The 13,799-nt window shown below is 41.1% G+C and overlaps 1 protein-coding gene across 6 annotated transcripts in view; it reads left to right on the top strand.

Moving 5' to 3' along the window:
• Kmt2a (lysine methyltransferase 2A) overlaps nucleotides 1-13,799 on the top strand; it is an 84,283-nt gene that overhangs the window by 45,022 nt on the left and 25,462 nt on the right. For 4 of the 6 annotated variants that reach the window (XM_035443626.1, XM_027411978.2, XM_027411982.2 and 1 more), the window contains exons 11-20: nucleotides 4,133-4,279; nucleotides 4,639-4,734; nucleotides 4,939-5,059; nucleotides 6,854-6,976; nucleotides 7,926-8,110; nucleotides 9,541-9,714; nucleotides 10,416-10,526; nucleotides 11,014-11,087; nucleotides 11,905-12,098; nucleotides 12,321-12,427. In XM_035443626.1, the coding sequence (XP_035299517.1) occupies nucleotides 4,133-4,279; nucleotides 4,639-4,734; nucleotides 4,939-5,059; nucleotides 6,854-6,976; nucleotides 7,926-8,110; nucleotides 9,541-9,714; nucleotides 10,416-10,526; nucleotides 11,014-11,087; nucleotides 11,905-12,098; nucleotides 12,321-12,427 (1,332 nt within the window). The remainder of the gene's footprint in view (nucleotides 1-4,132; nucleotides 4,280-4,638; nucleotides 4,735-4,938; nucleotides 5,060-6,853; nucleotides 6,977-7,925; nucleotides 8,111-9,540; nucleotides 9,715-10,415; nucleotides 10,527-11,013; nucleotides 11,088-11,904; nucleotides 12,099-12,320; nucleotides 12,428-13,799) is intronic. The other 2 variants (XM_027411979.2, XM_027411980.2) reach the window with 2 other exon arrangements.

The following is a 13,799-nucleotide window of genomic DNA, read 5'->3' as shown; positions in this document are numbered from 1 at the left end:
AGACACCCTGCTTTTTTCTCCTGTGTAATGGTGGGTCACTGTGCTATGTGCAGACAAAATAACTGTATTCATTTTGTTAGTAGTTAGCAGGTAATGCCTCCTTGCTTAAGCCAGATCATGAATTTTTTTTAATTTTTAGAAATTTTAAGAAGGAATCTAGTAGTAAATACTTTCAGCTCTTTAATTTAGTCTTTATTAGAGTTCTTACTTTTCTCTTACAATAAAAATGGTTGCTATTAGTTTTTATATTGAATACCTGTGAATTTAAAAAAATGTGTAGCAATTATTAACAAATGAAAAAATACACTGCAGAAAATGGGCAAAATATAGAGAAAGATAATTCATAAAATGACAAATAAAAACATTGTATATGTGGTGGGGTGGTCATTAACCACTCCAGTGACCAAGAACTGAACATTAAAGAATTCTGCAAGGCCAGGTATGGTGGTACACACCTTCAGTCCCAGCACTCAGATATAGAGGGAGGCAAATCTTCTTGAGTTTATAGTCAGCCTATGAGTTCTAGGACAGCCGGAGCTGCACAGAGAGACTCAAAAAACAAAAATAAAAAAACCATTCAGAGATGAGAATTTCCAATAGAAGAAATATAAAGTAGTTAGTAGTCTTTTCTTTTGGGAGAGCTGTTTGTAAACAGTGTTTATTTTTAGAATGGTATATTCTCTTAACCCAGCAACTGCATGTTAGATATTTATTGTAAAAGTAATTATCTAAATTACCACATATGTATATATAATAAAATTGTAACATTATTTTGTGTGTATGGGTGTTTTGCCTGCCTGTGTGTCTCTGCATCATGTGAATGCCTGATATCTGCAGGGGCCAGAATGTCATGGGACTGGATTTACAGACAGTTGTGAGTCTACATTTCGGAGCTGGGAAGCAAACCATTGAGCCATCTCTCCACCCCCATAGTAAAAATATTTAAAACTCAAGAGTCTAGCTGGGTGGTGGTGGTGGTGGTGGCATACACCTTTAATCCCAACACTTGGGAGGCAGGGGCAGGTAGATCTCTTCAAGTTTGAGGCCAGCCTGGTCTACAGAGTGAGTTCCAGGACAGGCTCCAAAGCTACCCAGAGAAACTATCTTGAAAAACAAGATACACCTAAACAAAACTGGAGTCTATTAGTTAAAGTTGTAGGGCATGCTTATCATGCAAATATAATGGTGTAGTTTGATGTTAACAGAGATATCCATAACATCACTGGTTAGAAATATCAGATTGAAAAAGAAAACATAAATGAAACATAAACCATGATCTCATTTGATTGGACAAGTGATTTTAAAGTATGTAGGCTGAGCCTAGTGGCTTGTGTCCTCAGGAGCTTGAGCCAGGAGTTGTGATTTGAAGCCAGCCTGGACTACACGCTGGATTCAAGTCTAGTTTTGAGATACATAGTGAGAGCCTGCATAGCTCAGTGGTAAAGCATTTGCCTCCCACGCAATGCCTTGGCTTCGTTCCCTAGCACAGACAAATAATACACTAACAATTGTATGAGTTACTTCCTGTATCCCTCTTTAATAAGATAGTTTCTTAGAGTCTGTGTGAACAATGTTGTCTTAAGTGCTAGGGTTGCTTCAGACATTACAGAGATGGAGACTGTTCAGCCTGCAAATGCCAGTGACTACCCCACTCCTCTTCCTTCATAGTCAAGTGCTATGCATCCAAACAGCCCACCCACAGGAAAGGCTTCCTTCTGTACCATCAGTATCCGTTTTATGGGCTTAAGCAGACTTTATAATTGTTTGATTTAAATTATGTTTAGCTGTGCATAGTAGTCTTAGAATTCCTTGTTTTAATAGGAACTGGGTGCCCAGTGGTGGTGCACACCTTTAATCCCAGCACTTGGGAGGCAGAGGTAGGTGGATCTCTGAGTTTGAAGCCACCCTACAAAGCAACTTCAGAACAGCCAGGGCAGTTACACAAAGAAACCCTGTCTTTAAAACAAACACTAAGATAAAATGAAGACAAATTAAGGAGCCACCATGTAGCATACTCTGTTTATCTCCACATTTAGGAGGCAGAGAGGCAGATGGGTCCCTGTGAATTTCAGGCTAGCCAGAGCCACAGAGTAAATATGATGAAAAGAAAACAAAGAATTAGGGGTTGGAAAGGTGGCTCAGTAATTAAGAGACCTGCTGTTCTTCAGAGGACACAGGTTCAGTTCCAACCCCCACATCAGGTGGCTCATTGCAGCTGCAGGCAGCTTCAGGAGATCCAGTGTCTAATTCTGGCCTCTGCTGGCATATCACACACACACACACACACACACACACACACACACACACACACACACACACACACACACACACGCACGCACGCACGCACGCACACACACACGGCATCCACTCACACCAACACAATATGCATAAATAAAAGTAGAAATAAGTCTTTTTTAAAAAATTAGAGTGACCAGCACACAGTCTGCACTGTATTGCAAATTATGACCATTGCTTCAGGAATTTTCCACTTAAATTTTTTCACGGTAACAGATTTCAAGCCAAGCTTATAGGAAAACTGCTGAAGTGGGTGAGGCGCCAATATCCTCTGCCTAGATTATCCAAATGTGACTAGAGTTCTGTTTTCTGTTTTTGCTTATATGTATATATTGTTCCAAAATACAAAATGATTCTCACTCTTCCAAGCTCAGATCAAGTGTAAAATAAGAAATGAAATGTATAAACATATGCATTCTGTTTTCTAAAACCTGAGAGCAAGTTGCAAACAAAAGCCTCTATGATTGTATTTCCTAAAATCAAGGACTCTTGTATAACCACAGTATAATTATCAAAATTAGGAAATTAATACTGGTTTATCAGTGGCATATAATTTACACCTTCTTTAGGCTTGACCACTTGTCCCAGTAATAAAAACTTTTTTTGTCAGAAGAAAATTTAGGTTGTTCTATGTTTTTAAAAGATTGCTTTCATTATTTTTAATTATGTATATGTGTGTCTGTGTGGGGGTATGTATACTTGTGTGCAGTGCATTAAGAGGCCAGAGGCTTAGGATCCCCAGGAATTGGAGTTATAGGCAGTTGTGAACTGGGGTTGCTAAGAATTGAACTCAGGTCCTCGGGAAGGTACTCTTAACTGCTCAGCCATCTCTCCAGCTCTGGTTGTTATAGTTTTTTAAATCCTCTGCCAGTGTGAAACTTACTTTTAAATTACAGCTGCAAAGTGTAAACCATAGCTCACAATAGTATATTTGTAGAATTAAAACTTTAAAGCCATCCTGTCTCCTCCCACCCACCCCCTTTCTCTTTGCAGTTTTGTTTAGACCTCTCTGGGGGTCTCTCTCATTGCACTTAGTACATTAAATCTTCAGAGACAGTATCTTGCTGTGTAGTCCAGGCTAGTCCCAAACTCTCCCTCCTCATTCCTAGCCAAGTGTTGCAGTTAGAGGTGTGTGCAACCGGCCCTGTTAAATCTTAGATTCTTTTTATGATTTTGCTATTGCTACTTTGGTTGCCTGAATCTCTTACACTATGATTGTTTAATTCCACATGTTGAGTTAAATATGTTGGGTCAGGTATCTCTTTTCTGAATACTTGAGACAAGAATTGTTTTAGGTATTTTGGTGTGTGTGTGTGTGTGTGTGTGTGTGTGTGTGTGTGTGTGTGTGTGTGATTTGTTTCAAGTTTTAGAGTATTTGCATATACCTATATTTACTGAGATATTTGGGGGATGGGACCTAAGCATAAAAATGAAATTTATTTTATTTCATGTTTGTTATACATATCTGAAAGGTAATTTTAGACAGTTTTTGAGATAGGGTCTCACTGTGTATCCCTGACTGGCCTGGAACTCCCTTTGTAGTCCAGGATGGCCTCAACTTCAGAGATCTTCCTGCCTCTCCAGTGCTGATACTAAAGGCAGGTGCCACCACACCCATCTTATACTTATTTTTAATGGTTTTGGCTATGAGACAAAATTTGTATACATTGAACAAGGGAGGTTGGGGGTGCAGTTTTCTTCAGGTACATCCTGTAAGACTCACATTTTGGTGCATTGGGACATGGGATTATCACTTGTGGGTGCCTAGGACTCATGATATGTGGTTATTTCTTTCTGCACCCTCGTTACACACCTTGTTCTCATCTTCTTGCTGCAGTTTGTGTATTGCCAAGTATGTTGTGAACCCTTCCACAAGTTTTGCTTAGAGGAAAATGAGCGCCCTCTGGAGGACCAGCTGGAAAATTGGTGTTGTCGCCGCTGCAAATTCTGCCATGTTTGTGGAAGGCAGCATCAGGCTACAAAGGTAGTTATGTCAATAGTGAAGCCTCTGTTTCCATCCCCGCCTTCTGCACTGGGATTTTGTGTCAATATTACTATCTCCGTTGACAGTTTCTCTGTCTGTTTGAAGATAATTTCTTAACTTTATTTTTAATTTTGGGGAGATAGCAGAAAATGATTTTAGAAAATAAATTCCAAAAATAAGTAAAAATCTGTCTGATAAATTTACTTAGTACTGAGTGACTTTGAGAGGATAAACCTCTGTTCTCTGGGGAGTAAACAATGCATGACAAAATATAAAGTGTCTTAGTCAGCGGCTGGGAACAGGATCTTCTAATGAAGGTAGTGTGATTTGTATTCTCCTGCTGTTGTCCTTCTCTACAGCAGCTACTGGAGTGTAACAAGTGCCGAAACAGCTATCACCCTGAGTGCCTGGGACCAAACTACCCCACCAAACCCACCAAGAAAAAGAAAGTGTGGGTGAGTATAATCTACTATGCTAACTCCATAAGTATTCTGGTGGCTTATAACAGGATATCCCTGCTTTACTGCTCCAGAATAATGATCATTTAACAGTAACCTCAGCAAAGAAGTCTAATCCAGGAATAATTGCATGCGTTTTAGCAACAAACGACGCTAGCCCAAGAAAGTCCTACTGAATGAATCCCTCCTCTTCTTTTCCAGATCTGTACCAAGTGTGTTCGCTGCAAGAGCTGTGGATCCACAACTCCAGGCAAAGGGTGGGATGCACAGTGGTCTCATGATTTTTCACTGTGCCATGATTGTGCCAAACTCTTTGCTAAAGGTACCTAGCGATGAGTAATTGGTTTAATTTGATGTTTGTGAGGGACTAAAGTGGAAGGAGTGGAATGCCCTGCTCACTGTGTCACAGATGTGATTTAGACACATGTTCTGCTCTTGTTCTTTTTATTTCTTGTTTTGTTTTGTTTTGTTTTGTTTTGTTTTGTTTTGTTTTGTTTTGAGACAGGGTCTCTATGTAGCTTTGGCTGTCCTGGAATTCACTGTGTAGACCAGGTTGACTTTTAACTCACAGAGATCTACCTGCCCTGGCCCCCAAGTGCTGGAGTTAAGAGTGTGCACCACCACCCCCTTCTTGTAGCTTCTTTATTTACATAGACAGTCATCTTGGAACATCTTTCTAATTTATATAGGAAGAATTATGGGGAAATTTTATTATTGCTAGTTAGAAACAGATGCTCTAAAACAGAGACAAATTTTGGTAAATACACATTTGATTTCACAAAGGAGTTCAGGTGACATACAAACATTTCATTTCAGTAATTACACAAGAAGTCAGACCTGATAACACAGGCCAGCCCTGGGAACTTATTGAGAACCTATCTCAAAATAAAAAGTGAAGGGGAAGGAAAGAGCTGAGGATGTTGCCAGTAGGGTTCTTGGCTAGATATCGAAAGGCCCTGGATACAGTCCTTAGCACGGCAGCAAGTGACTGCTAAGAATCCAGCTAACACACCCAGCCCACAGTCCTAATGACTTGCAATAAAGGTGCTAAGAAGTGACTGTCACTCTTCTCTCTTTCCTCCCACCATTCCGTCTTTGTTGTGAGTTGCCATCTTGCTGTCCCCTCCTCAGTGCTAGGATTGCAGGGGGAGCCTCTATACCCAGCATAGGGCACTTTAGATCAAATAAGTGGATATACTTAAGGATATTTATTAAATAGTAAAAGATATAGGGATCCATGGGTCAGACAGATTTATGAAGGTTGTACTTAGAAGGGAATCTTAGAAAGTGCTTGTCTGAACTCTAAATATAAAAGCTATCAGAATAAGGAGTCAATGAAAATGAGGACATGACCACTCCACGGTATGGCTGAGGAGGATTTCATTGTAGATATAAGGGAGAGTTCAGCCAAAGGCATCTGAAAGAGTCTACACGGAACTGAGCTGTGGGTTGGGAGGTCAGCAAGAGAGGAGAGAAAGAGAAGGGCAAAGAGGCCAAGAGCGGAGGACCAAAAGCACATGGCTGAAATGGCAGGTTCATATAGGAATAGGAAGCTGGGAGAAGAGAAGCAAAACCCAGCCTCTGTGAGAGAGGTTTCAGGTACAGGGCAGGGTGAGAAGTGCTGGGAGGAGCCACAGATACTGAGTGAACCTCGTCCTGGGTTTCTTTGGGACCTGACAAGGAAAAAATTTAAATTAACCATTTCTTACTCTTGTATTACTTACTACCTCTTTAAAAATCCAAACATCATGTTTATAAGACATGTTGTCTTTTTGGATGACCCCACCCCCTCTAGTACTAAGGCTATCCTTAAACTCTTAATCCTCCTGCCTCTGCCTCTCAAGATCTGACACCAAGCCTCTGTCCTTTCTGTTATATTATCATTAAAATCTACCCCATGGCCCTTACAGAGGTGAGTTTAAAGCTTTCCTATGAGAGCTCTAGGAGCTCAGACTCTTTGATAGTGCAGATGTGTGACCATCCCTGTGTAGCATTCTGCTGGTGTTCATTAGTGACTCCAGAAATCATTAGGTTTCAGATGAGGGTGACACACATAAGCCAAAGGCTTTGAGAGCATTGGTGTGGGTCAAAGCCTTGCTGTAACCTTGGCTTTCAGGAAACTTCTGCCCTCTCTGTGACAAGTGCTACGATGACGACGACTATGAAAGCAAGATGATGCAGTGTGGGAAGTGCGATCGATGGGTCCACTCCAAGTGTGAAAATCTCTCAGGTACAGAAGGTTGGAGTCTTTTGTTGTTGTTTTTAGTTTCTTTGTAGTACTGTTGACTAAGACTGTGGGAGTGTCGTTGGGGTTCTTTATAGTTTAGTGTTTGGTCTCCAGAATAAGCAGCTATATTGGTCTCTCTTCCTATTGCTGTGACTAGTTACTTACTGGGAGGCAGGCTTTGTTTTGGCTCAGTTTAGAGGACCCCAGTCCATCATGGTGGGAAGGCACTGTGGCCTTGGCCTGTTGCGCCAGCCAGGAAGCAGAGAAAGGGCAATGCCAGTGCTCAACTGCCTTTCTCCTTTTCCTTTTTTATTCAGTTCAGGACCCTAGCCCATAGGACTACCTGCCATCTACATTGAGGGTGGGTCCCTCCTCAGTTAAACCTCTCTAGAAATCTTCTCACAGACACACCCAGGTATATCTAGGTGAGCCCAAACCCTATGAAGATGAACTGTCTCAGTAACATTGTTCCATTTGTGTTTACTTCGCTTAAGCACAACCATTTCTGGGCACCAAACGCTATTGGTTCTCCAACCCTATTGTTACTACCTAATCGTGGGTTCATGTTAATTAATGATAGCCTCTTTTGGATTCGGAGTGTGGGTATTCTATAAGATAGTGCTTTTCAACCTGTGGGTTTTGACCCTTTGGGGGGTGACCCTTTCACAGGGGTCACCTAAGACCATCAGAAAGCACAGATATTTATATTATGTATGATTCATAAAAGTAGCAAAACCATGGTTATGAAGTAGCAATAAATGACTTTATGTTTGGGGGTAACCACATCATGAGAACTGTATTGAAGGGTCACAGCATTAGGAAGGTTGAGCACCACTGCTATAAGAGATTAACAGCTTAGCTCGGACCCTAATGTGCAGCTTTGTGGGTCAGTGGGATAGTTAGCTCTTCTCCCCCTCCTGCCCTTCAATGGCCCTCATTGTTCTGGGTTTTGTTTTCCTAGATGAGATGTATGAGATTCTGTCGAATCTGCCAGAAAGTGTGGCCTACACTTGTGTGAACTGCACCGAGCGGCACCCTGCCGAGTGGCGACTGGCCCTGGAGAAGGAGCTGCAGGCATCACTGAAGCAGGTTCTCACCGCCTTGTTGAATTCTCGGACTACTAGTCACTTGCTTCGATACCGCCAGGTAGGCCAGAGGTTCTTCGTGTTTTGAGAACTTGATCTTGGATGGTTTAACTAGTAATGAAGGAAGGCTGTTTCTGTTACTTGCTTCTTTTTGCTTCACTCTTCATTTACTTTTTATAGTTTCTTCTCTTGGTTATAACATTAGGGAATTTTTTAGAGCTAAGAGTAGAACCTTGGTTGGAAGGATGGCTCAGCAGTTAAGAACAGTATGATTCCCAGCACCCACATTGTGGCTCACAACAGTTCCAGGGAATTCACTGCCTTCTTCCTAGGCCCCAGTACATGTACTGCACATAATACATGTAGCCAAAGCACTCATAAAACAAAATGAGTGACCCTAAAATCAATAGGCCATTCGGTGGAGAGGAGATAGGAAATGGCTATGTCTTCAAAGCCTCACCTATAAACTGTTTGGTCCAGCATGGTGGTTATACCTCTAACTCCAGCACTTAGGAGGCAGAGGCAGGATTGTGGCTGTGAGTTTGAGGTTTACACAGTAATTTGACAAAAACAAAAGAAGTTTGGTCTTCTTCTGCCATCATTGATAGAGATTCGGTGAAGGACTTTAAGACAGCAACCTGAAGAGAGCTGCTTCTTAGAAAAAAACAGATTCTGACTGAAGAGTAAGAGCTGTGGAGACCTGAGCCTGAAGGCAGTTTTGGCAAGCAGCTTAAGAACCAGTTGTAAATTTCTCATTTATAAAGTGGTTGTTGACAACATAAGCCGTCTTGGTGATGGGAAAGCAAGTGTATCACCTGAGCTCAGAGCTGGGTGCTGCTTCATCTTTCAATGTAAAGCTCTGGCTTTTCAATGTTTTTTCATGGTTTATTCTGTGTGTGTGTTTGTGTGTATGCGTGCATATGCTCTGGTGTGCAAGATTCACTTCTCTTTCCACCTTGTGGGTCTTGGAGATTAAACTCATGTTGTCAGGCTGATAGCACACTGACAGGTACCCACTGAGCCATCTCTCTACCCCTGAAGTCTGTTTTTAGAGTAGGAAAATCAATGGCTATCTGTTGTATTAAAAGATTGGACACAGTTTTGCCCTTTTTTATTCTACCTTTACAAATTATCAAGTACAATGCTTAATGTTTTCCTAGACAAGCCATTAGAAAATAGGTCCTTGCTGGGCAGTGGTAGCCTGTGGATCTCTGTGAGTTCGAGACCAGCCTCATCTACAGTGTGAGTTCCAGGACAGGCTCCAAAGCTACACAGAGAAACCCTATCTGGAAAAGCAAAACAAGCAAAAAAATAAAAAGAAAAAAGAAAAAAAAAAAAGAAAATAGGTCCATTTTTTAATTTCTCTAATTAAGAACTCTGGCTATTTTCATGTTCTGTGTTGTTTCTAGTGTCATCTTACTAATTTTGATACAAAGTGCATAGATGCCTCATTCTTGATGTTTGGTAACAGAAACCTCTTTACTGCCGCAGGCTGCCAAGCCTCCAGACTTAAACCCTGAGACAGAGGAGAGCATACCCTCCCGAAGCTCCCCAGAAGGACCAGACCCTCCAGTTCTCACTGAAGTCAGCAAGCAGGACGAGCAGCAGCCTCTAGACCTGGAGGGAGTCAAGAGGAAAATGGACCAGAGCAGCTACGTGTCTGTGGTATGTTTTGAGCACGTGACCAGGCTTCCAGTGTTTATTTCAGCCTTCTGGACTCTTTTCGAGTATGGCTGGGTATAAGTAAATTTCAGAATGATTTGTATTGTATTTAGAGGTAGCTTCAGTCCTCAGAATATGAGTTATTTCAGCTGTGTGTTTTAGAAGGGTGATAATGTGGTGGTACCTAAAATAATTACTTTAGTTGGCTTTCCTCTGAGTTATTTAAATTATTTTTATGTTTCAAGGAAGCACCAAATTACTAAAGGAAAATGCTAATGTAAAGTTAATGTGTCTTCCTTTTCAAGTTTAGATATGAATGTTGTGCCCTCTTTTATTCATAAATATCATAAAGTTCATGCTTTTAAGAATTTGTAGAGAAAACTCTTCACTGTGTCATCCTTATTTGCTATTGAGTTGCTTATTCATTTGAATACAAATATAAAAAAATGTGAGCCTGTTTTGGTCACTTACCATGACAGTCAATTTGTTTGCATTCTTGCCTTATTAGCCTGGAATCTCTTGATTGCCTCAAGTTAATTGAGAAGAGAAACCTAAAGGCCTCGGAGAGTAATTACACTGTAGTTAAATGGGTTGTGGGTTTTCTGTTGGGCTCCTGTGCTAGGTGACAATGGAGGGAAGAGGAAGTGGTTTTTGAGAGCATGGTACTATTTTATGAATAATTGGTGTTTTATTTTTGTATACAGTTGGAGTTCAGTGATGATATTGTGAAGATCATTCAAGCAGCCATTAATTCAGATGGAGGGCAGCCAGAAATTAAAAAAGCCAACAGCATGGTCAAGTCTTTCTTTATTCGGGTGAATGAGATTAATAGTTCATGGGATTTTTTGTTTGTTTGTTTGTTTGTTTGTTTGTTTGTTTGTTTGTTTGAGACAGGGTTTCTCTGTGTAGCCTTGTCTGCCCTGCAATTCACTACGTAGACCAGGCTGGTCTCAAACTCAGAGATCTGTCTGCTTCTGCTTCCTGATGACTAGAATTAAAAGCATGCGCCACCACTGCCTGGCCAGTAGTTCATGTTTCTCATGCTCGCCATTCATAATGGCCCTGTGAATCCCTTCTCTTCTGTTACTTGCTTTGTGATGTGCAGAAAGTTTCTTGGGTTTTAATATTTCCTCTAATTCTTTGGGAGGAGGCTGGGAAGCCGGTAAGGTTACCAACATGGATGGATCTTTGCCTTGGTCTGAAATAATCCATATATAGACTGAGACACTGGTCTGGGATTGGTTTGATTTGGTTTCTACATGGATCTTCTCATTTGAATTCTTTTTGTTTGTTTTCTTTTAGCAAATGGAGCGGGTTTTTCCATGGTTCAGTGTCAAAAAGTCCAGATTTTGGGAACCAAATAAAGTATCAAACAAGTGAGTAAAAGTAGCCCATGAGAAATCAGATATCTCATGTTAGTAGATTGAGGGTTTCTGGGCTATTTTAATATTAAAAATCAGCCACCTGAAATGCCATCTGTTCTGGTTTTGAAATGACAAGTAACATTTGTGTTAGTTGTGGGCTGGTGCTTTTTTCCCTCCACATTTGCATTTGTTATCTTGTAAAAACACATTTTGACACATGGACAGTATGTGCTAGACCTTAGTGACCATGTCATTGACCTTAGTGTAATCGGGCTCTATATTACTTAGTTCAAAATGTGCCTTTCAATGCTCTTGATTCTTAATATGTAACCTTTAATTTTTATTTCAGTAACCTGTTTTTATTTAGTTAGTTTTGGGGGGTAGAGTTATCATTCTTTCTGGATATTTAACCAAAAGTCATATGCGTGGTCTTCCCCCCTACTGCAGTACTGTGGAGCGAACCCAGGACCTTGTGTTTTCACTAGTCAAATATTCTACCGCTGAGATCCATCCCCAGCCATATGAGTCAATGTTAAAAGATGATGATTTCCCACAGGTGTAACCCCTGTGGTTGGAAGACTAAAGCAGGAGAGTCAGGAATTCAAGGCCAGCCTGGGCTACATTGTGAGACCCTGTCCCAAACAAAATTAAAAGTCTTTTAAATGTTGAGTATAGTTAGGCAGTTTTCAAATTCTGTGACTTGTTTTTAAATTCTGTGAAGGGCTTGTACATAGGTCCAAGACCGGCTGATACCAAGAGTTGATTGTTTTTTGTGGCGCTGCGTACACTGTAGCGCTCAGTAAACACTTGTCGAATCAATTGTTTGCAGCAGTGGAATGTTACCCAACGCCGTGCTCCCGCCTTCACTTGACCATAACTATGCTCAGTGGCAGGAGCGAGAGGAGAACAGCCACACTGAGCAACCTCCTCTAATGAAGAAAATCATTCCAGCTCCCAAACCCAAAGGCCCTGGAGAGCCAGACTCACCCTCGCCTCTGCATCCTCCTACACCTCCAGTCCTGAGTAAGTCATCAGAATGAGCAGTCAGTACCTACTTCTTTCCAGATGCAAATGATTGGCTTAGTGAATCTAAATTTAATGTACTCAGATATCAGAAAGGAATTTCAGGTAACATAACTGTAAAAACCTTTTAAAAGTATTTGTTTCATAGACTACTTAAGCTGAATTCTCCCCTAAAAAGCCATAGTATTACCAATTTTAACTGAGTATCTTTGGGGTCCTAAGGTACTGATAGGAGTCGAGAAGACAGTCCAGAACTGAATCCACCCCCGGGCATAGATGACAACAGACAGTGTGCACTGTGTCTGATGTATGGTGATGACAGTGCTAATGTAAGTACTTTGGGACATGGGATCCTGGTAAATAAAAACCTCATATGAACTGTGTGTCTGCCCGCGCGCGCGAGTGCGTGCGTGCGTGCGTGCGTGCGTGCGTGTGCGTGCGTGCGTGCGTGCGTGCATGCGTGCGTGTGTGTGTGTAAGACACAGAGAGGATTTCTCTGTGTAACCGTCCTGGCTCTCCTGGCATCCAGTTTGTAGACTACACTGGCCTTGAACTCACAGAGATCTACCTGCCTCTGCCTCCTAAGTGCTGGGATTATTAAAGGCATGCGTCACCACCACCTGGCCAAACCATTTGTCCTTTGTGTCAGTATTTGATGATTGTAATGAGTATTTACTTGTGAATTTGTGGCAACTAAAGTTGTTTTTGTTTCTGTTTTCATTTTGGCTTGGGGTCTTACCTTGTTTTCCACGCCTGCCAAGACCTTCTGACCCTCTTGCCTCAGTCTCCTTAGTAGCTGGGATTATAGACAAGTGATGCTGTTTTTTTTTTTTTTCTTTAAATTTTAGATAGTTTTTAAGTGTGTGGGAATGTTTTACCTGCGTGTATGTATGTACACCACATGTGAAATTTAGAAGAGAGTGTAGGATCCTTTGGAACTAAATTTAATGGATGTTTGTGAATCATTGTGTGGGTGCTGGGAACTGAACCCAGGTTCTTTGCAAGGCAAAAGATGCTCTTAACAATTCAGCCAACTCCAGTCCTGGCCTTAGAAAGTTTTAAATAACTGAGTTTCTTCAAAAGTGATTTACCCTGAATAAACCTACTGATAACTAATCCTCAAAAATACTTAGTGAAGGGGCTGGAGAGATGGCTCAGAGGTTAAGAGCACTGGCTGCTCTTCCAGAGTTCCTGAGTTCAATTCCTAGCAACCATATGGTGGCTCTCAACCATCCGTTATGAGATCTGGTGCCCTCTTCTGATATACAGATCTACATGGAAGCAGAATATTGTATACATAATAAATAAATAAAATCTTTAAAAAAAAATACTTAGTGAAGTCGTAGTCAAACAAGTGGTATATCATGTAGCCTGTGTTTAATATAAAGTGGCTGAATGGTTAAGGGCCCCAGTTCTGACAGACTGCCTAGATTCATTTTTTACCCTTCTGGCTGATAACTTTTGCAAGAGCTTAACCCCCGTGACCCTCAGTTACATCCTTAATATGAAGATAATCCCTTTTTTGAAATAGGATATTTCTTTAAATTCTTATTTTTATTTTATGTGTACGGGCACACATGTATGTTTGTGCTTCATGTGCATGCAGTGTCTGAAAGAAGGCACCAGATCCTCTGGAAATAGAGTTACAGATGTTTGTGAGCTTCCATGTGCATGCTGGAATCAAACCTGGATCCTCTGAAG

Source organism: Cricetulus griseus, chromosome 4 (genome assembly GCF_003668045.3).
Source record: "Cricetulus griseus strain 17A/GY chromosome 4, alternate assembly CriGri-PICRH-1.0, whole genome shotgun sequence".
NCBI lineage: Eukaryota > Metazoa > Chordata > Mammalia > Rodentia > Cricetidae > Cricetulus > Cricetulus griseus.
This window is presented reverse-complemented; position numbering and strand designations above follow the sequence as displayed.